This window comes from Phoca vitulina, unplaced genomic scaffold (assembly GCF_004348235.1).
Source record: "Phoca vitulina isolate PV1807 unplaced genomic scaffold, GSC_HSeal_1.0 scaffold4, whole genome shotgun sequence".
Taxonomy (NCBI): domain Eukaryota; kingdom Metazoa; phylum Chordata; class Mammalia; order Carnivora; family Phocidae; genus Phoca; species Phoca vitulina.
Genome location: NW_022589707.1, coordinates 12382496 through 12406388, shown reverse-complemented (window position 1 = coordinate 12406388; position 23893 = coordinate 12382496). Strand labels below are relative to the sequence as shown.

At 41.0% G+C, this 23893-nt stretch overlaps 1 protein-coding gene across 2 annotated transcripts in view; it reads left to right on the top strand.

Annotated features, from left to right (window-relative positions):
* The window catches only part of EXOC4 (exocyst complex component 4), a 731914-nt gene that overhangs the window by 431074 nt on the left and 276947 nt on the right, over window positions 1–23893 (top strand). Inside the window, exon 11 of one of the 2 annotated variants that reach the window (XM_032401541.1) lies at window positions 14892–19221. The exons of the other annotated variant lie outside the window; for it this stretch is intronic. Coding sequence (XP_032257432.1) covers window positions 14892–14940 — 49 coding nt within the window. The 3' untranslated portion in view covers window positions 14941–19221. Of the gene's footprint in view, window positions 1–14891; window positions 19222–23893 lie in introns of those variants that run through there. 2 annotated transcript variants of the gene reach the window in all.

The following is a 23893-nucleotide window of genomic DNA, read 5'->3' as shown; positions in this document are numbered from 1 at the left end:
AGGATGTCACCTTCATTCCTGGGTTGCTCATCCCCCTGGAGTTGTTGACCCGGGAGTTCTAATAGAACGTGTGCTGAAAAATAAGGGAAACCTATTTTAACATCAGAAGAGGAACAAAGAAAAGGGGGTTGTTTTTCTTTTTCCCAGCTGCCCCCTGGTGGCCAAGGCACACCAGACAGCAGAGGCATTTAACAAAGATTCTCGCTGTGTGATGCTGCTGGTGATTCTTAAGAGGGTCTCAAACTAAAGTCTGTGCTGTACATGTGCGCTTCTGAAAAAGGAAGAACAGAACATCGGGTCTCCTAATTACATTTCGCTTCCCAGCGGCATCTGTTCTTATCATAGCAGCACCAGGCTCTACCAGCTCAGTCAATACTTGTATATTAACAAGAGACAATCGATGGAAAAATTAAAAAGGAAAGTCAAGGTAATTAGGCTAAAGCTGCTGCTTATGAGTTTTCAATAATTACTTTAGCTTCCTCTTGTTTTCCCATCTCCAGAAAAATAGGGCCTGATTGAAGGACTGGGTCGTGTTTGACTGAGGACATGTCAGAATTATACAAAGCCAGGCAGGAAATAAAATTAAGCTGTATTTGTTTTAGAGCAGTCAAAGGGGTTTTGCATGATGGCGTGGGAAGAATAGGCGCTGATTTCAGTGTCGCCATCAGCAGCTGCGCCGTTGTCGGTACCTGTCTCCCGCCATCAGTGTTCGTACCACTGGCAGAAGCCCGCTCCGGAGCGCAGTGACATGTCATGTATCAGAGCTCCAGAGGAAGACAGTGGATGGATTTTCGCCAGAAAGGGGATCTTTTTGGAAATTAGATGTCATCCTTTAAAAAAAAACAAACAAACCATGAAATAATTCAAAATCTCATGGCTGCTGGTGTGGACCATGTTTTGGATCTTGTTCTTTGTGGCTGTAATTGACGGGGATTACCATCCATTTATTGGGCTTCGTAAGTGAAGTAGCCTCATCTTTGGTTTGGAGCTACTTTGACATTTTTGTGCCCTGGTGCTGGAAGTCCTAAATAAATCAGACCCTTCCTGTTGCTGCTTGCTGCAAATGAGGTTGGTGTGTCTTCCTCTTAGGGGAAGGGGAAAATAAAGCAAAAGACAAACAGAGGAATCCCTAGTTTGGGAGAGAGAAGTCTAGGGAGAAAAGCTAGGTTCGTGAGAGAGATATTTCATGTTTTATGTCCATTTACAGTCTTCATTTGCACTATTTCTCTCAGCTCCAAGCACTTTATAAACTTTACAACCAAATTATGTACCAACATCATTTCATTCACTGCTGATATGTAGCTGTTAAACATCTGCCAGGTACATATTTCCTAGAGGCAAAAAAAAAAAAAAAAAAATGGAGAAGAGAATTAGATCTTGTTAAATATACAAAGAAAATGTAGATATGCAGACATATAATAGGAAGCTGTTTATCAGACACCTTCTATGTATGAAGCATTATGGAAGATTACCTAGATAAAGGAAATCATAAACTCTGCCCCCACTCCACGTTTGTAGAACAGAAGTGACTGATGGGGCCAGGATTTGAATCCAGGACAGTCTGATTTCAAAGCACAAGCTCTTAACTCTTTTATTACATTTTAATCTTTACTTGAGGCTTAATAAAAAGACTTTCTAGGGGAATAGGAAATGTTTGAAGTGCGTGGTCTTGACTCAGTGAACTCAGATCTAATTGATGATAGTGATGCTACGGTGTGGGGATGGGGAATAGTGAATAAAACACACATGCAGAGACATTGAAAAGTGAGATGAGGAGACACAGATGGAACTAGAGCTCTGGTGAGAGTTGTGTTCTTTAGCTTTAATATAACAAATGGTCTTCTCTTATTCCCCCACTGGTTTGGCTCGCATACAGGAATCCCTTCTATATGTAGAACTTACAGCAAGTAAGACCACTCCTGATTGGTGATTGGGGTCCGGCATTTTTGTGAGATTGTGTCTAGGCCCTCAGAAGATTCCAAGTACCCTTTAGATTCGCTGAGGCCAACGCATTGCAAATGCAGCTAAGCCTGGACACATCTGGTGGCTGAATTCTTTGCTGCTTATTGCCCACGATCCCAAATGTTTGGAAGGTTCTAGCTGATGCTTTCATGGTGAAAATAGTACATAATAAGCATTTGTTCCTTTACTTAAAAAAAAGTTATTCTAAATACATAATCACTTCTGGATTAGATATGTTTAGAAATTTGCCAAGGGGATAATTTATGAAAGCTCATTTTTCCTCTTCTCCCTAGACCCATTTTATTTAGAAATTGCAAAGGAAGCTTTTTTTCTGCTTCTGTGCTTTTTATTAAAAAAAAAAAATGTGTTTGTTGCTTCCATGCCACTCCATATGTTCTGTCTTTGTTGTTTTCATTTTTATCCTATAAAAAGTTTTTGTACCAAGTACTAAATAAGAGTGATGGAATATTATGCAACCATTAAGGCAGTAATAGTTTAGTTTTGTGACAAGAGCTTCAGGGCAAGTCCAACCACCTGGTTTGAATCTTAGCTATGCTCTAAATTAACTATATAATCTTCAGTAAGTTACTTAAACTTTCTAGGTTTTTTTATCTATAAAATGAGAATAATAGAAATACCTATCTTAGAGGCTTGTTATGAAGATTAAATGAGCTGACATAGAAAGTGTCTTTTACACAGTGCTCTGTGAGTGTTAGCATATTTAACAATGAAAACGGTTTTTACACTTCTGTTCATTAGTAATGTATGTCAGTATAGAAGATGTTCAGGAGAGAACTTTAAATGAAGGATACTGTATATTAAGTGACATAGGATTACAACTATGAAAACAAGCACTTAAGCAATTTTAAAAGGCCTGTGATAAAATAGACCAAAATATCCATTGTGGTTTGTTTTAGAACTATTGCCTCCTGTTAATTTTTAGCTGTTGTTTTTAGGATTTTTTGGGGGGGGTGGGGAGCTGGTAAATTTGAGGTACTTATCACAGTACACAGTTGTTTTATTGATCTGTTCACTTGATTTTTGATTGTCTCTCCCTCTAGAATGGAAGTTTTCTGAGAAAGAACTCATGGTGGTCTTTGTCACCATTGTATGTTTTGCGTCTAGTGCCTGCCAGAGGGTATCCCTTCCATAAATGTTTGTTGAATGAATATATTTATTTCTCTTACTGTTCCGGAAGTGTTTTCCAGTTATGCTAGTAGAAAATTTCTGTTATACTAGGGTGGCAAAAGCTATTTTAAAAACATTATCTCAGCCTTCCCAAAGGCGTACCATCGCTCTGCAATTCATGGTGAGGTAGCACATACTAAGAAAATGTTTCTTACGTTACATGTTGCCTTGGTTTTTTTGAAATGGCCGTTCCAACTCACAGCCTTTATTGATTTTAATTTTTTTCTTTAGCTTCTTAATCCATCTAGAAAAATCCTACGTGGGTTGATTTTCCACAATTTGGTTTTAAACATACTAAAGCTCTTCTTTTTTAGTGAGGATAATTGGCAGTTCCGAGTTACGTAGAGAGCTTCAGTTGTTTTTGCTAGTTATGTATTACCGTAAAGCCTTATTGTAAGTGAAGAAATATTCCAGTTTTTAAATTCAAAATATTGTACCCAGGCTAATTTAGGCGTGGATTCCTTCAGTGGTTTACTCAGCATTAATTTTCTCAGTGCCAGAGTCGCTGGTATGTTTTTCACCCACTGAGCCCTGGTGCATCTCTGCCTAAGGCTGAGTTACATGCGCATGTGCGAGTGGGAGGAGGTACTTGTTTCTGTGCCAGAGATTTTGCTTTGCAGTAAAAGTAGGCCTTGCGTTCAGGGTTGAGATTCATAAGGTTCTCTGATAGCTCTATAATTCAGTGCTCATTTTTGAAGAAGAAACTTCAGCAAGAGGATTGTAACGATACACACAGGGTCAATTCAAACAGAATGCAGAAACCTTTTCATCTGTTGCTAAAAAATTTCACAGTTGCTGAGATGCAGCCCATCTTTCCCATGATTCCTTATTCATCTGCCAGACTGACAGCAGCTCATCTACCATGGTTCTTAGAAGTCAGCCCGGAATTTTCTCTTTTCTAAAGAGGGGCTCAATGAAGCACTTTGGAGAGAGCCAAAACAAAGGAGCCAGAGAGAAGGAGAGAAGAAAATAGGCTGAGGGAGTCTGAGGTTCAGAAGAAGGTGGTTACCCTGGCACAGCCACACCAGGGGAAAGGGATGTCAAGACAAAAGATAAGTTCTTTCAAGCAGCACTTAGGAAAGCATCTACATCATCCGTGGTAGAAGTGACATAAATTAGATGCATGGAGTGAATTGTGGAAAAGCATTTTGTCACTCTGAAGGTCTTCTTTTCGTTGAGTCCTTAAGTCAGGTCAACTCCAACTTGCTAATAATTCCGTTTCCTGAAATTCTATTATTGCTGTAAATTAAGACCTGTTATTTTTTTGTTTATATAATATTGGAATGCGTTGCAATGAACACACGCAGAGCACTTACTATAGAATGTAACATAGTCTAGAATAAAGACAGCTACATAGAATAAAGACTATATACTTAGTAGAAAGAATAAGTGGTAAGTAACATCCTGCTGACTTTTATCCTAAACCAGGATACTGATTGAGGATAATCTGGGAAGTATAAAAAGTTGCAAAGGGAGCCTCTTCATTTCTAGATGGTAGTTCTCTGTTGGCTTGGTTCACTTTCCCTGGATGCTCTTCTTCCTCCCATCCCTGAAGACCACCATGCATAACACAGTGATACAGAAAAGTTGATGTTTGTCCCAGGAAAGTGCAAAAGCATCATATTTGGATTGCAAATTTCAGTGGCAAATTCTTCATGTTTTCCTTGAGCCCTCCTTCCATATTTCTTTCAAGTATCATTTAAATCCAACTTAAATCCAATTCTTCTTTGAAGAATTTCCCCTAGTCTATTCTGTCAGTGTAAAAGATTCTGTATTTTGAAGATAAAAGCCAAGATATTTAAGATATTTAATAATTTGTGAATTGGTTTTGAAGTTCACATACATTGAAATGTCTGTTGGTAAAGTGATAATGATGTATCTTTTGACCTTTATGTGTTGAATTGCTCTGCTCAAAAATAAAGGCGGTTTGAGCGATTTGACCCCTCACTGAGCATGCAGCCTATCTATGTTAGCCTCTTTATTGCTCCTCTCTACCCACAACTCAACGTAACTGTTCCTATTCTGAGGCAGTGTTTAAAATCTGTATGACTCAGCAAGAAAAACCAGCAACCAGGGAGAGTATTTATTATTTTCTCGCCTATCAGCCATCACCACATGATTGCGACATCTACATCCTGATTAAAATTTTAGTCTTTTAGATTTAGAATTGATCGTTAACTTTTTGCTCCCTGCTCTCACACTGAAGAAAAAGAATCCACACTCAGAGGCTAGGAGACCAGTAGCTTTTCTCTTCCTAGGGGTATTTCCCTTAAATCTTTTTGTGCTAGGCCAACCCCATTATTTGCAGATCTGGGAACTGCTGGTGTAGTATGAGCTGAGGCACTGCAAAGCTTGTGTCACTCCAAAATATTTTTTCTTAGGGCGCGCCTGGCTGGCTTAGTCGGTAGAGCATGCAACTCTTGATTTCAGGGTCTTGGGCATAGAGATTACTTATAAAAAATATTTAAAAACCAAGAAAATAGACAAAATACTTTTTACTAACCAGTTATTAAGCTAACATCTTTATACCTGGCCTTAGATGTCTACTAGCAGAATTAATACTTCGGATTAGTCAATCAACCAGAGGATATTTTCTTCAGAAGGTTACTTGTTTAAAATTACGTGGTTTTGAAGGAAGACCTTAGATCGATCCCAGAGGTCTACAATGACTCTTCTTCATTAACACATTTTATGTGTAAACTAGGACAAGCTTCAAGAGACGGAATGTGAAGCCTACCAATGAATGCACCCTCGTGATGGGAGAAACCACGTGATTGGGAAGTCCCAAGTGGAAAGCACCAGACTGGGAAGTCACTTCATAGTTTCATTGGGGGGGGTCCCCAAGGTCACTCCTATGTTTGGAGATTCACTAGAAGGACTCAGCATATAGTTGTACCATGGCTAAGATTTATTACAGTGATGTAGTAACTAAGGATATACATTTGGCTGATAAGGGGGAAAAAAAGCACAGGTAAGGTCTGTAGGAATTCATGTACTGGTTCTCTTATGCTCTCTCCCTCCCATGTGGAGGAAAATGCAACAGTGTGTCTGTCTGAGAGATTCAGCACCCAAGGTAAGGGACTGGTTGCGTGGTCACATAGGCATCCTCTGCCTAGCATATACCAAAATTTCAGACTCCAGGAAGGAAAGCCCAGTGTTTGGCATAAACCGCATTGTTTGTACAACAAATAATGTAGGCACAGTAAACCACCCTTATCAGTTAGAGAAAGGTGAGAACACTTTACAAATATTAGCCAGGGGCCAACTTTGCAAGCAGGCCCTTCTTAAGATAGCAGCCTCAGGCTTACTGTGTTAGCCGTTTTCTGCACAAGGGTACTAAGCTTCAGTGTTTTTGCTAGACAGCTAACGGGCAACATGACGTGTAGGTTTAAGAGCCAGGACAGTTGGCTTTAGGTATGATCTCCGTTCTCAGAGATATGAAACACTTCCATCTTTATATCAGCAAAGATGATTCATTGTGGTAGTAATTTGGGGGATCTTCATTACTTGGAAACTAAAATCAGGAGAGTCTAGTGTCGTGCTCTTCTTTCTTTTAGGAATCCCTGCCCTAGCTGATAGACTTCAGTGAAGTCCAAAGAGGTGGTGAAAAGGAGAGAGATTTCCTCCAGATGACCTACTTTATAATTTTATCCCTGCCTCTGGATCCTGATGAATGGGAGCCTGTATTAAAAGGCTTTATGTATTAATCAGACTGAAGAATTCTAAAAATGTGAATTAATTGTTTCAAGTTCTGTTCAGTCTATGCCGTAGGTGGTTCTGATCTGGTCAGACTTCAAAGGGATAATATTATGTCTAAAATACCCTATTTTAAGCACCGAGCAGGATCCGGGGTGAACTAGTATTTTAACATCAAATCAGTGGTAGAATCTTTTTTCCTCACTAATTTCCTCCCCTTTTTACACCACCTTGAGGTTCAGCATAAGAAGAAGAATCCTAGCTACTTAGGGAACATACTTTTGCCCTTCTTTGTTGCCTTTCCTACAGGTTAGCTGGCTTTCTCTGGGCCACTAGATTTTGTTGCCATGAAAACTAAACATATATGCCTCTGAGACCAAAATGAGATCTCTGGAAATTTATCTGAAGTGAAGGAAAGCTACGAGGCCTAATGCTAGCATTTTCTGCTCATCTGCAGAGAAAGGAGTATGCATTAGAATTATCTGGGGATTCAGATCACATGGGCTTCTGTTTCTCTACTGCGTCTGCCTCCCATTGTCACCAAGAGTATGGATTCTGTATGCTCTTAATAGTGAGCCATGGTTATCAACGTTAGTGGAAATTTGTATTTCAAGCATATTTAGATGCCAGTATATATAAGAGGCATTGGCTTGGGGCCTGGGTGGGTCAGTGGGTTAAGCATCCAACTCTTGATTTTGGCTCAGCTCATGATATCGGTTCTGGGATCGAGCCCCACATTGGGGCTCGCACTCATCAGGGAGTCTGCTTGAGGATTCTCTCTCTCCCTCTCCTTCTGCCCCTCTCCCTGCTCGCATGCTCTCTCACTAAATAAATAAATAAATAAATAAATAAATAAATAAATAAATAAATAAAATCTTAAAAGAAAAAGAATCATTGGCTTAAAACACTTTTTCCAGTGTGTCCATTGAACACCAGTTTCTCATTTTGGCTTTATATGTGCCTCCCTAGATGGAGATTCGGAGTACCATTGGTAGATCACTGGTTTCTTCTGGAATGAATATACATAGAAAGCAGAAATGCCTATGGTGCATCATTCTGTGGGGAGACCAGTTTTAAAGTGAGACAGTGTGGGTCATGAGAGATGAGTAGCTGATGTGTGAGGGAATTATAGACTTATTTTGAGCTTTTTCGATGGAAAAACTTGAGAAAACCAATTTTTGGAAAATGCAAAGATTCTTGAAATGCAAGTCAAACTACCTGGAGAAGTCATTTGTATTTTATATCCACATATGCAGATTAGCATGGAGGAGGACCACCAAAGAGAAAGTAATTGATCTCCTGACTGGTTTACTGAATCCTTTGAGTTTCTCGTTTCCATTGAAGACCATTAAAATATTTGGAAGGCCAGTGTATTTGATGGTCACAAAAGCACCTTTAATTGCTTGCGTAAAGTTGGATCCTGTATTTTTCCTTTCCCAACAAAGTGACATTTATTAGCATTTCTCTGGTAGTTATTTGTAATTGCACTTGTGTTCACCAGTCCCAAATGTTACAATTAAATCATTTGAGATTCCACTCACGTTTTAAAGCAGATGTAACAAATTACAGCTCAAGACTTCTGCTTGAAATCTAGAGTTCCAATTAGTCAAATATCTGGGGTGGGAAGGGTTAGTAAGGGAAAGACCCAAGAAAACACACTACCCAAAATAGTTTGAAATTTCCTTGCTGCTTTGCCTCCACCCAAATTTGATTTGTCAGCATGTAAGAGGGTGTTACATCTTCTAAGAAACTGTTTGGTTTCCATTTCATTCAAGTATAATTGGTTTTCATGGACTGAATTGAAGCAGGAAAGCAAAAGTTAGGTGGGTGACGTAAGTGAGTAAACTCCATATATAGCAGCATCTCGGTTTGAGTGCTTGTTAGGCTTTGTTCTTTGTTTCCATTGAAACCACAGTTTCATGGACAGCTCTTTTTGTCATACTGGCTTTTGCGTGTTGGCTTAAAACGCAGGTGTGATACGTCTAATTGTCTATTTTAACTAGTTTCAGGAGCCCCTGAAACTACCCTCTTACTTACCACTCCTTTCATTTGGAATAGCTACTCTATGATAGCTGCTGAATTGTCGAATTTATTTTCTTTAGGACCAGCATCTAAAATCTCTTTTGCCAGTTACTCTTCCTTTTCCTGGGGACTCACTTATGTGTCTGCAACACTTATGAATTTGGTTTTCCCCACTGCTTGCTCTTACTGTGCTGCAGTCGAAGGGAAACTGTGGAATTAAGAGGCAAGAGCATGGGTGGGAGAGTCTGAGTAGTTCTGGGTTCATGACTGGCTTTGCTGTCCACGGTCTCTCTGAGTGTGGTCCGGTCAGCTTACTTTGCAGAGTGGGGATATTCTCATCATAGAATGGGACTAATGGCACCCATCTTTCTGGAATGTTTGTTTTTTTATTTGTTCATTTTTTGGTGTGTGCATTCTTTTGTTCCTTCCTTCAGAGTATGTGTGGAGCACTTACCCTGTGCCCAGCTCTGTGCCAACAGTAGGGCTGTCAAGATGGATGGACATGGTCTATGCTCTTATGATGCCTGCAGTATAGTGGGAAAAGTGGACATTAAAACTAAAGTAGTTACAAGCACAATCACTGTTGAAGAGCAAAAAAGAGTGCGCACAGAAGGCCATTGGAGCATTTCAGGGGAGAAACAAAGAGAAGCTGCCATAGTTCATTTGGGCTGCTATAACAAAATATCATAGATAAGTGGCTGAAACAACAGACTTTTATTCCTCACAGTTCTGGAGGCTGGGAAGTCCAAGATCAAAGCATCAGCAGATTCAGTATCTAGAAAGAGCCCCCTTCCTGGTTCATAGATGGCTTTCTTCTTATTGATTCTTCACATGGCAGAAGGGGCAAGGGAGCTTCCTAGGGTCTTTTTTATGGGGGCCCTAATCCATTTGCAAGGGCTGTACCCTTATGACCTCATCACCTCCCAAAAGCCCCACTTCCAAATACCATGACATTGGGAATTAGGTTTTAATATATGAATTTTAGGGCGACATTTAATATATGAATTTTAATATATGAATTTCAGTCCATAGCCATCAAAGTTTTGTTTGGTTGGTTTTTGGCCAGGGGAGGGAGACTGAGAGAAGTCATGCAAATAAATGTTAACTTCATGGGATATTGTCATCGAAGATGAGCTACAATAGGGCCATGCTTTGCTGCCCTTGGCAAAGTTTGCAAGTCTTTCTCCAGAGTCTGGAGTTTTCCAACTTGTCTGAACCTTTGAACTCTCCGCTCGCTCTGTCAGACGCCGTCCCACATCATTGCCTGCATCTGGCCCCGTGTTTTGTTAGTGTTACCCTGCCTAGGAGAAGCCTGCTTCCTTTCTCTGTGATGTGGTCTCTCCTGCTACTCTGACGCCATTCCTTTTATCCTGTGGAATACTCTGGATGTTTTTCTCCACTGTGTTGACCATCTCTTTCAAAGATCAAAGAGCTTAATCTCTTTAGAATGTGCTTTATTTGTGTGTTCTGAATCTTTTCAGCCTAAATTTATAAGTCTAGCAATCTTTCATCTATTAGGAATGTGGATACCAAGAAGCTGGAATAACTTTTCTCTCCCAAGACCAATTCTGTAGTCTTCTTTGTACCTATTTATTTTTTAAAATCTCCTATCTTACACTGATCTCACTGAAGCAGGGGCTGGAAAATACTCATTGTTGGATCACCGGCACACCCAAGAATATGACACATGGAAGATACTTGATGTTTTTAAGTAAGGAAGCATACTACCGAACAGTCAGGCTGTTCTTAGATTCCACCTAAACAACAACCCAAAACTCTAGAAATGAGATATGTCAGTGTCTCATAGGTCAGGGAGATGTCCTCAGTGCTGCAGAGATGTGCAGGAGGAATCAGATGACCTCCACGTGGAGGTCCAGGGAGCCTCTGTGACCATTACACCATTGTCTTCGTCTGTTCAGGCTGCCCTAAGAAAATACCAGACTGGGCAGCTTATAAACAACAGAAATTAATTTCTCACAGTTCTGGGGGGTGGAAATCCTAGATCAGGGTACCAGCCTGTGTGGGTGAGCACTTTCTTCCGGGTTGTGGACTTCTTGTTTTATCCTCACCATCCCAGGAGGAGAGGGGAGAAAGAACTCTGTGGAATCTCTTTCACAAGAGCACTAGCCCCATTTTTGAGGGCTTCACTTTCACAATCACCCCTCAAAGGCCCCACCTACTAATACCATCACCTTTGGAGGCTGGGATTTCAGTATATGAACTGAAGAGGGGGGACACACAAGCATTCAGACCATAGCAATTATTCATGTTAAATCTTGGAGGATGGCAAAGATTTCTTCAGGTGAACAAGGAAGGAATGACATCCTAACCTGAGAAATTGAACACGCCGATAGCATAACATTGGAAAGATGCTCACACATTTACAGAACTACAAGTCACCCCCTGAACCCAGAGTGCTGGGCATGTGTGGAGAGGCTGGAGAGATCGGGCTATGGCTGGAGCCTGGGGGCCTGTTACGTAGAGGGCTAGTAAGTTTGGATTTTCCGAGTTGGGGAGCATTGAAGGAATTGAAGTCAAAGAATGGTTGGCATGTCAAGAAGAAGGTGGAGGAAAGGGAGGAGGAAATGATATCGTTCCTAACAACAACGTGCCAGACAGTATCTACACCCTTCATGTGTATTAACTCACTGGTATAGAGAATATTCTGAACTGGGCAAAATCAAAGGCAATGAGAACAGTGTATTATAACATTTGGGTTGAGAAACGATGGGGTCTTGAACTAAGGTTGTTTGAGTAAGGCTGGAGTGAAGGGGTCTCATCAGAATTGACAGGTCTGGGACCATCCACTGGAGGTGAAGGAGAGGCAGGAGGCCAGGACGACCTCGCCAGCTCTGCCTTGGGCAGGTGGGTATGTGGCCGTGCCTTTCTCTGAGATCGAGACTGTAAGACTAGGAGCAGGCTTCAGGGCAAAGGTGGTAAGTTTAGATTCGACCTTGGAGCACTTGGTCCTGATGAGATAGATACCCAGGAGGAGAGCATTGGTTAGGAATACCTCTCAGGAGCTCCCGTGGGTCGTGGGGGGACGTATATGTCAGGGAGTCTGTGGTATTGGGGTGGTAGTTGAAGCCATGACAATAGTCGAAATGGACTAGGGAGTTTATTCAGTAAGGGTGACACCTTAGAGAATACCCCCACTTCAGGAATGGTCAGAGGAAGGAGGACCAAGTGATACCACTACAAACTACTGCAGTTCTTTCTTTCTTTCTTTTTTAAGGTTTTATTTATTTATTTGAGAGAGCACAAGCGGAGGGCGGGGGTTGGGAGAAGCAGGCTCCCCGCCGAGCAGGGAGCGCAACGTGGGACTCGATCCCAGGACCCCGAGATCATGTCCCGAGCCGAAGGCAGTCGCTTAACCAACTGAGCCACCCAGGCGCCCCTACTGTAGCTCTTTACAGCGATAAAATGTCCATCCGTCATGACTGTATAGTATTGATTGGTTACGTGAGGTGATGTACTATGAAAGATACATAGTAACACTTTAAAATCCAACTTGGTTTTACTTTAAATTTAATGCCAACAAATAGGATAAAACATCCCATGCCTAATTATTAGTAAATTATAAGTTAATAATTATTAAATTTGAGTATTTTTCTCTCTTAGAATTTAAAGGAGCTACTAAGTATTGTTTCTAGGATCAGGTCTAAAGCTGCTCAGAGAAACTGAATTGATTTCTTTTTCTCTACACACATGTCCTTGCGGTTATCACGAAGAATAGTTCACATTTTCCCATAGATTTATAAACAGCGTATTTTAGTTGATGATTAGTAAATGTTTCTTGATAATGATCATTTTCCTATAGAAAAAGAAAATCTTGGCATAAAGGCCAACGCTGCGTTTCTCCCATATGCCTTCCTCGGTAAACATAGTCTATTTCAAATATAATTCCGCTGCTGAGGATCAGACCAAAGACCACCAGAAACAAGTGCTAACAAATCCTGCATTCCCCAGCTTAGTTACCACAAGGCCTACTAGATGCTGTAGAAAGTTCTTCACAATGTTGGGAAGCCATAGGAAGTAATCAGTAAGCCTTCTGTGTAGAATTTTTCAAAGGTGTTACAGTACAGTAACAGCAACGCTGAATTCCATTCGCTGAATGCTTATTATGGGTTAGGTTCTGTGCCAATAGGTACAATACATGTCTTCTCTCTTACCCTCACAACCCAGCGCCCACACACGCTGAGCTTCTTAGGCTCTTTCTTCAGATGTCCCCGTTTGTAATTTCTTTATGTCGACTCAGGGTGGAAAGTTTGCTCTGAATATCTTGCCCTCCCTTCTCTGTGGCACCCCTTCATCCTCCAAGCTTATTTCCCCAAAGTCTGCATGGTGGCTCCCTGCACCATGAAATCATCGAGAAAACAGTATTGATACCAGTGAAATATGTGGATGAAGAAAAAAAATTACCATTCTTTTACAACATAACAGCCTTTTTTTAGTTCCATAGCCTCCAGTCATTTTCCTCCTGCATATATATTCATACACTACCACATGTACTAATTTGTATTCTGCTTTTCCTCTTACACATCATATTTTTTCATATTTCCATATAATTTTCATAATTATCATTTTCATTATAAAAACAGTATTACCCCATTACAGAAAATAAATCACCCATAATTACCATCTTGATGACACTTCTTGCTTGTTTTCTCTAAGTACCTGTGTTCCAAGTTAAGGGGGAGGGTGGGTATGTTTAAATAGCTAAGGAAACCTCCACTGACACTTTGTTTTTATTTTGATAATGTCACTTTTTAAAAAAAAAGTTCTTTCAGATTCACTTAACCTCTCTGAACTTCCATTGTTCCAACTGTCAAATGAAGGTATTGAGCTTTATTGTCTCTAAGATTATTTCTAAAGTCCTTCTACAATGTAGCCGGTCTGTGACTCCATTTTAATGTAATAAACCTTGATGGCATTGGTAGTTCTTTGCTTTTTTTTCTTTCTTTCTTTTTTTGTCCTACACCCCATTGAAAATGTGGTGAAAGCTTTGGACCCTCTCCATTTAAAAATACCACAATGCACAAACACAAAAAATGTTTCATGCAAGACCATCTGGGGACCAAGAATCTTCTGCTCTAAGCACAGGAAAGGAAAATTTATGGAAATGACAGGATTCAGAAAGTATTTCCTTCTTGGAAGGTAGGAAAAATGATGTGGTTCCTCTTTCTCTAATATTGTGCAACCAAGAAAGCAGAAAATGGGAAGAAATTCTAAAAAAGCACGTATCAAACACACTGTAAAGTTACGTAAAAATATTGACTAAAGTGAGTTTTGCATATTTGGGTGTGATTAGTTTAGGACAGTCACTGTGACTGTAGGCAAAGATGGTGACTCTTGGAGCTACATGGAAGTACTGAACTCGTGCTTCCAGGAGGAAAGGGGGAAAATGGGCATGATCATGATTGTCTGGCTGTGCTTTAAAAATATGTATTAAAGGGGCTCCTGGGCGGCTCAGTCCATTGAGTGCTGACTCTTGGTTTTGGCTCAGGTCGTGAACCTCAGGGTCAGGATCGTGGGATTGAGTCCCGTGGCAGGCTCCATGCTCAGCAGGGAACCTGCTTGGGATTCTCCCTCTTTCTCCCTCTGCTCCCCCCCCCCCCCCAAATAAATAAACAAAATTTTTTAAAAAGTAGGTATTAAAGGACTAAATATGTTCCCTAGCTTCATTGTACGTTATTGCTAAATCTGTCTATGCAATTGGTTGGTCAAGATTTTGTTTACTGTTTGTAAGTGGATAAGCAGATCCCGACATCCTGCCTTTACACGGATGAGACCCTCTCCTACATGTGAAAGCAGTGGCTCCTACTTTAAAATGTGATTATAATGGGAAATGATGTAATGTTGAATGTAAGCCATTGAACATAAGTTACATTTTATGGCTCTAGTTAAATTGCTTGGGATTTTTCTGCTGAGTTAAAGAAGATAGGAGGGAAAAGTAGTTTTAGAAAAAAAATATGAAGCGTCTCATTTTTTAAGATGTAGATGTTGTTTGCTTTGTGATTTAGATGTTTAAAGAAGTATCAAGAGGATGCTTCAGCTTTGGAAATGCCCTAGTTGAGACGGGAGAGAAGAATATCAGCAAACAGCTCTTTTCCTGAGAGACTGTGGAGTCATCACTAAGAGACTTCTTGAGACTGTGCTAACAAGATAATGGATTCTTCTAAGAGTTATCACGTCCTATTGGTTCTGTTTCTCTGGAGAACCCTGACTAATATAGTACTGTTATTATCCCCATTTTCAAACAGACAAGGAGACTGAGTCCTAAAAAAAATGTAAATAACTTGCTTGAGTTGACACAGCAAGTAAGTTGTGAAGCAGGGATTGGAACTCAGGCTGACTGGATCCACATCCTGCTTTCTTATCCGGAGAGGTGAAGGAAGGATCACTTTCAGGATTGCTTTTATTTTCTGTTCAGTCAGGGAATTCTAAATTGCTGGACTCTTTAGGAAACATCTTTAAAATGCTACTGCTTATGACTGACCCAGAAGGAAAGTCAAGAAGCTAGTATAAAAGAATTAAATCAATGCATAATTTATTCATTGAATTGAATGGATATTTATTGAATGCCTGTGATCTCTCAGGCACCATGCCAGACTCTAGGGATACAAAGATGAAAAGACCAGGATTCTATCCCCAAGGGGCATATCCTGCTGTCTAGGGGAGACAGACATGCAAACCAGCAGGTACGCTTAGGATAAGAGAGTTTCGGTAGTGAAATATGTTCAAATGCAGTGAGCTCATTGGAGATGAACACATAATCTTCTTTTCACCCCTATTTTGTGTATGTATATAGATTTTTTGTAAGTAGAACAGGAACGCCGTATATAGTTATACATTGAAAAGTGTGGGTGGGTGCATGTGTGTGAGGTGTGTGTATGTATAAAGTAGCATTAATTTTTCTTGCCTGGATACCCAAGGGATTCTTAATCTTTGAAGTTTAATAACATAACTAAAATATATAGTATTTTTTTTTCTGTGATACATTGTGCCTTTTCGATCTTTAGATTATAAAGAATATAAAGATCACGTTGTTCTTGAGGAAAAAATCAAGAATTAAAGTGCTTTGGCAATTTGAAGTACTTAAGAAAAGTTGAAATTTCCAAGCATTTCTGGAGGGTGGAGAAGAATGTGGAGAAGGGCCAGAGGCAACTTGATAGGCTAGGCAGTTTTAAATATGGTCAAACTTTGAGATTCAGGGATTGCTCCCCATGCCAAAGATTCCCTCCCTCCAGCTTATAACAGTGCCTGAAACTGTGCCATTAAAATCTGCTAGGTTAAGGCGTTTTGCCCTAAATGGGTTATGTAGAATTCTGTTTTGCAAAATGTTAAGAGATGTTCTAGGCAGGGGAATAATTCCATAAGTAAATAAGAATAGGATTGGAAAACACTACAACTAATTCCCTTTTTAGTGATTAATTACTCCTTAAGATAATAAAGATCTTAAAAAGTCCCATAATAAGATAAAAAATCATTTACTTTTATTTATACCAGGACTTCCCAAATTTATATGACCACATAATTCTTTTTCTCCTGGAATATTAGATGAAGACATTATTTTTCTGAATTTAAAATTCTAATGGATCTGGGAGAAGCTAATCGATGATGATTAATAACAACAAATTAATGATGTAATAAAAATAATATCTAAGCTTCAGTGCATATTTACTGTATCCCAGGCGCAGATCTAAAGTGGCTTTATATGTATTACCTTATAAAATACAACAATCCTGTGACCTTCCTCATTTTACAGATGAAGAAATTTAGGCTTATCAGGATTGCATACCTGTGTCATGGTTACACAATTAGTAAATGGCAGAGCCAGGATTCAGACCTTGCAGCCATGACTCTAGGACCTCTCTCTTATCCCCACTGGGTAGTGCCACACATAAAGTTAGCAGATATGTGCGGCCTAGAAGCACTTCGTCGTTGACCCCTTTTCTCCATGCCAGCAAGCCGAGAGAAGCACCTTGCTGAGTCGGAGTCCTGATGGACAAGGAGGGAGAGGAGTAAGGAGAAAGGGTGCTGGTCTTTGAATGTGGGGGTGGGGAGGGGAGGGAGAGTGGTCAGAGTTCAGGAAGGAGTCCAATAGAAGAAAAGTAAAGTGCGTGAGTGGTGGTACCCTTCACCTGCTTTCCAGTTTGGTCTAGAGTTAGCCTCTAGCATAAGAAAAGAAGACACAAGAAATATAGAAAAATGAAGAGCAGAGTACAGGTTAAAATTAATCCTTGCCTCCAGGTCAGCACCGGTCTGACCAGAGATGAAAATGAGAGGACAAGTCAAATCCCTTACAGGAAAAATCACCAGGAGATAACCTCCGTTTTTACCCATCCTGTTGTGATGCTCAGTTCCATGTAGTGAGACTCTTCGTAGACCCTGTGGACACAGCAAATATATTGAGTCAGATTTGTACAACAGAGACATTCAGGAACCCTTGTCCTTTCTCTGCTGGTGTTTTTTAGTGAGGAGAGTAGCATTTTGGTGTAGTATTTCTGGACAGTAACTACGTTTGAGGATTCGTACTACTTTTTTTTTTTCTTCTTAACACAGAAATTTTTTCAAAATACTGGGTTTCAGTGACGGAGTAGGATAAGGAAGGACATACACTATTGTAATATTTCCCTTAGCGAATGTCGGTTCCTAGAGTAAGGGTGAAGACCAGAGGGAGGGCTATCCAATCGCTGGAAACCTGTCCCCTTTGAATCTCAGAATCCAGTGTCTTCCAGGACAAGTCTCCACTCCCCCGACCTCTCTATCTGATGCTATACGCACACCTGCGCTTTCTCTCTGCTCCTCCAGTGAATTCCCTTCTGCCCAGCTGGTTTGACCTTCTGCCATCCTAGGTCTCATTTAGGAAAGACCTTGACTGGTCCTCTTTCATCTCCACTCTACTACAAAATCTTTCCAAAAGAAAGAAGTTAGAATTAACATAGCATGTCTAATGTCTTATCAGGCTAATTTAAAAGAAGTCTTTTTTCTAGACAACAGAAAGTTCTCTGTAATAAAAATATTTACATGGCCCAGGAAATGGTCTCCTTATTTGTAAGCAGTAGCTGATACAGCAAAATTATAACAGAGTAAACATATTTATATCATTTCTTGGATTTTCCGTTATCATTATTTGACCTGTGTAATACCCACCTTTACAACTTGATGGCGAAAACAAGACAGCCCATTCACAACCCCACACCAAAATTCGCATGTATCAGCCTATCGATGATCAGATTGACTAAAGTGAGTTTTGAATATTTGGGTGTGATTAGTTTAGGACAGTCACTGTGACTGTAGGCAAAGATGGTGACTCTTGGAGCTACATGGAAGTACTGAACTTGTGCTTCCAGGAGAAAAGGTGGAAAATGAGCATGATCAAGATTGTCAAACAAACCAATAAATTAAGAATTTAGTATTAACGACAAATCTACTGGGGCTTCACCTCCCCTAATTAAGAAGTCTTAAAGGAAGATTAGCATTTTCTGTTGATGTTTACCTCTGAAATTTTGAACAAAACAATGTAAGCAGAAGATACCCTGAGGAGCATTTTTGGAAAAATCCCAACAATTGCATAGCGCCACACAGATGAAATGAATTAACTAACTTGGATAACACTATTTCTTCTAAAGCATCTGAAATAGACTCATGAAACTCATAAAAACCCTTGTATTTTCTAGCATATGTGAGAGTTTAAGGGTGCTTAAGAGCCTACTTTGAAAGATTTGCTATGAAGCTCTCTTGGCAGAATGTACTGTTGCCAGAGTTGAAAGAAAAAGAGGCTGCCTGTAGGATTATCCAGTTGTCAATGTCTTCATAGAATTGAGGCTGGAAGGAGACTTTAGAGCACTTCTAAACTATCTTTTTTGTTTAATTTTTAACCAGAGAGTGAACTGATGCATAGATTGGCTCTCACCTCCCTGAAAGTCCCATACCTAGTTTCCGTTAAAGAGCCAGGGCTAGACCCCAGATTGCCGAAAAGATGAAGAGAAGTTGACTGCTTTTCCCACCCCACCATATTGCTTGACTGGTATTTGACTTCCTTTTCAGTGTGAAATCAACTTTGTTAATTGAAATAATAGCTGGTAAGTGTATTCTCTGTATGACTTGGTTCACTTCTAACCACCTCCCTTTATAACTTACCAGCAGTACTAATCAGTAAGCAAACCATTTTCACCTGGGCACAGTGATTTTTACCTATCCTGAAGAGACTGACAGAGTGGACAATTTAGGTTCCCGTCAGAAGGCTTTTCTTCTCTCTCCTCACATGAAACTTCACTTCTTCTTACCAAGAAGCAGTGAGCAAAAGGGGTGCCTGGATGTCTCGGTCGGTTAAGTGTCAGACTCTTAATTTCTGCTCAGGTCGTGACCTCTCAGGGTCATGAGATCGAGCCCTTTGTCCGGCTCTGTGCTGAGCGTGGAGCCTGCTTAAGATTCTCTCTCCTTCTTCTGCCCCTCCCCACTTGCCTTCTCTCTCTCTCTCTCTCTCTCTCAAAAGAGAAAAAAAAAGCAGTGAGCAAAAAGCATACGAAGAGATATGTGAATGCTCTTCACTGCCTCCTTGAGTTTGTCTCTCTCATGTCTGGACTTCTGTCTCTACATCTTTGGAACAGGAAAGAAAAAGCACAGATGTGGGGTAACATCAGGTAGCCAGGTAAAAGGAATGGAGACTTGTTCTGGAAGACACAGGATTCTGAGATTGGAAGGGGACGGATTTCCAGTGATTTGATAGCCCTCCCTCCCCTCTTCCTTTTTACTCTAGGAACTGACATGCTGTTAAGGGAAAACATTAAGATGGGATTATAAATTTTATAATCCCATTGGATACTTGGTTGTAGAAGGAGACAGATCTCTGAGTGGGACCCAAGAGGATACTGAAATTGACAAGATTTTTTTTTCTTGTTTTCACGTGTATATGTCCTGTCCCAGTATACAGTGATAGAATTTTCATCTTAAGTGATAAAATTTCAGATCCTGAAAGTTAACCTATTCGATTTGAACAAAATGAAATTGCTGACTCTCAACTATATTTTACCTATAAAAGGGCAATTTCATATGGCTTCAGTTAAATAGTAAAAATCAATAAGTGAGAGCCTGTATGTGTAAAAATGTCATAAATGGCTGGTCAATATTAAACATTATTAGAAACAAAAAACTGAACCTTAAACCATTTCCTTACCCTTGTCAAATGGTAAACTAACAGGTAGTCTTCTATTCTGCCAGGGGGATCGTTGATTGATACAACCACTAAGTATGGAAATATTTAAACTTAGTGTTTTTCACTTATAGATATTTATATCCAGGTAGTACACTGATATGTGAGTAAATATTTTTGCACAAATATGTTCGCAGCAGCTTGCTTATAACTGCAGAAAATTGGAAACAAACTAGCAGTAGGGGAATGGTATTGTGCTACAGCCATATGACATAGTGTTATATAATAACTAAAATGCTATTTACCAAGTGTGGTTTTTTTTAAAGATTTTATTTGTTTACTTGTCAGAGAGATTGAGCAGGGGGTGCAGCAACCAGAGGGAGAAGCAGACTCCCCTCTGAGCAAGGAGCCCAGTGCGGGACTTGATCTGGGATCATGACCTAAGCCAAAGGCAGACGCTTAACCGACAGAGCCACCCAGGCGTCCCTTTACCAAGTGTTTTTAATGATACTGAAAAGGGTCTGGGATATAAGAAGGGAATAAAGTAGAATCGGAATGGTATATACAATGTGATCTTAACTATATAGTCTCTAATAAGAAAATGCACCAAAACGTTGACAATGGTTATTTCCTTTGTACATTTCATTGTTTTGCAATTAACATGTATTGCTTTTATAATGTGGGAGGAGAATAATTGTTTTCTGGACATCAATATATAAAGTCAGGATGTCTGCCTGGCCAAAGGTGGCATGTCTACCTAGAACCATGGACATCTGCATTTCTGAGAAGTTTCCAGGTGGAGTTGGTGCTGCTAGCCTGGGGACCACACAGAAACTTATGAATGGTGGTTAGGTTTATTTAAAACAGGACTGAGCACCAAGTATAAATGGTTGTCTCTTTGTAAGTCACCCAGCTCTACCAAATGAAAGTTTGGAGTATAGTTTGTTCACTGTCTTTTTATGTGTCTGCCCTAAGGACTCAGTACCATGCCTTTCCTCTCCGGATCCCCTTCACCTAGCATAGTACCTAGCAGCAACAAGAAAAATGTTCAGTTATGTTGGTTGGTTTATTGAATGAATTAAGTGGTAAAGAGCCCAGTTTTAAAATCCTAAAAAAGGGAATTAGACCACTGGTTCCTTTAACTTGCTAGCAATATGACGGTAAGTAGATTCCTTAACCTCCCGGTGCCCATTTGCTCATCTGTAAAGTGACTTCATGGCGTTGTTAGAAGGATTAGATGCATTAATATGCAAGTTTTAGAAGAGTGCTTAATAAACGCTAGCAGCTGGTGTTGCTTTTATACAGGGCTGCTTGCATTTTAATGTTTTCCAAGAAAGAAAAGTTACCTGAGTATTCAGCAAAACAGCGACAACAACAAAGAAAAAAAAAAAAAACATTGCAACACCACGCACCTTTAAGAGAGGAAAATTAGAGCCCTTTTATTAAGAACAAATCTTGGGGAAAGGACTATGGAGAAAAATGTTCTCTGAAAGCAGTTTGACAGATTTCTGCTAGACATTTCTGCTTTTAGTGGCCCTCACAGTCCCAGGATTTACCAACTATGGGACCTCTCAAAAGTACTTCAAAGTTTCTTAGTTTTCTTTTGATTTTTGTAGCCATAAAAACATAACTGTCGTGGATCAGTAGAATTTCTTAACCTTGTGACTTTTGCCCATGTCTCTTACCTTAATGGTGACAGTACTGATTCCCTTATAGGTTACATGTGAAGATTAAATGAGGGATTGTGGCTACATGAGTGAGCAGAGTGCCAAGCAAACAGTTGATTCAACGTAATAAGTGTTTATTTTATTTTACCTCCCCACTTTCACTTCTGCTCATCTTTCTGCATCCCACAATTTCTATGTGGTTTTCAAACGTTGAACAGATGTCAAGGTGTTTTTAACCGGGATTGGCATCCTTTCTGAAAAACTTCTCCAGAAGGTCGCAATTGAAAAAAAAATTATCCTTCTGATACTCCTGCCATTAAAAAGGAGAAGAGGTGCTCTAAGCGTGCAGTGAAGATATGAAGCCCTCTTTTCTAGTGCAAGAAGCCTCATGGATGTTTCATTATGGTGCCTCTAAGTTGGGGACAAATCCATTGACCCCTCTTAGGAGAGTTCCAGCATGCTCTGGGCCGAGAGGATTTGGTCCAAGCATACTGCATTTTACTGAGGCAGACACGCACTGGATCTGTTTGGTTTGAGGCTCTCAGTTCAAAAACTTCCTAGTCTTAGAGGACTGATTTCCTATAAGATAGTTAGGAAAGAAACTCTGTATCTCAGATATGTACAGTTCCATTCAGTGTTCTTTTGCATAATATTAGAAATAACGAGAAAGTTAAGAGTTTCCAGTGTATTGAGTAGCTTGGTAAGTTACTTGCTATTAGCTAAGGAGTTGCTTAATATTGACCAAGCTTTTGCTAATCTGGAGAGCGTTGAGATCTGTTATGCATTATGTATAGACCTTTGTTCTTTGAGTGACATCTGCAAGGTGGTAGGAAAGACAGTAAATTCAAAATTCAAAGACCTGGATTTTGAGGGGGGAAAGGTGGCGGAGGAGTAGGGGACCCTATTTCAACTGGTCCTCGGAATTGAGCTGGATATCTACCAGACCACTCTGAGCACCCACGAAACCAGCCTGAGATGTAAGAAGATCTGGATCTCTACAAACAGAATATCGCAGGCGGTTGGTTTTGAGGTAGGAAGCGGAGAGCCGTGATTCTGTGGGCAGATATCGGAGGATAAACGGCGGCGGGAGGGTGCCTGGACGTGGGGATCCTGCACCGCCGGTGAGTGACAGCCTCTCGCGCTGCGGACGGGCACAGACTCGCAGATCGGTGGGGGGGGGGAAGGGACTTTAGGGCAGCCCCGGGGGTGGAAAACCAGACCAGCGGGGTCGCACGTACGGGAACTGCAGCCTCCGAGACGGAAACCCGGTGCGCCGGGGTCCCACCGGTGAACTGCAACCCCCGGGGGTGGAAACCCCAAGCCGCGGAGTTGCACGCGTGCGAATTGGGAGCGGCTGGCGGTTTTAGAAGCACAAAGGGCAGAGAAGCGCCCTGACCTGGAGGCACGACTGGGGGCGCTGCGGAGGGGCGCACAACCCAGGGCACTGCAGTTTATAGCAGCACGGACAGAAACGGAGACGGTGTGGCCTGGAGAGCTCACTGAAGAACAGACTGCCGTCTCTCTGCTCTGAGGCAGAGGGTTGGAAAGGTCTCTTCTGCTCTGACTCACGGAAGAGACGCGGAAAGCCTCCAGGGAAAGGCGCCAGAGAACAAAAGCCCCAAAGACTGATTCCCACTGAGCCCATCCCCCGCCACAGGGGCGCAGGGCGACTCCGCCCAAACAGGGTTGCCTGAGTAACAGCGCGGCAGGCCCCTCCCGCAGAAGACAGGCTGGGAAAACAAGAGGCCAGCAACCCTAAGGTCCCAAGAAAACAGGTGCAACTTGCTTGAGTTCTGGTCAATAATTTGGACTCTATACATTCCCTCAAACACCCATCAATAGAATGACTAGGAGGAGGAGCCCCCAAAACAGAAAAGACTCAGAGATTATGACTTATGCTGCAGATTTACAAATGGATGCAGATATAACCAAGATGTCAGAGATGGAATTCAGGCTAGCAATTGTGAAGACCATGGCTAGAATGGAGAAATCAATTAATGGCAACATAGAGTCTCTAAGGGCAGAAATAAAAGGTGAATTGGCAGAACTTAAAAATGCTATCAATGAGGGACGCCTGGGTGGCTCAGTCGTTAAGCTTCTGCCTTCGGCTCAGGTCATGATCCCAGGGTCCTGGGATTGAGTCCCGCATCGGGCTCCCTGCTGAGCGGGAAGCCTGCTTCTCCCTCTCCCACCCCCCCGC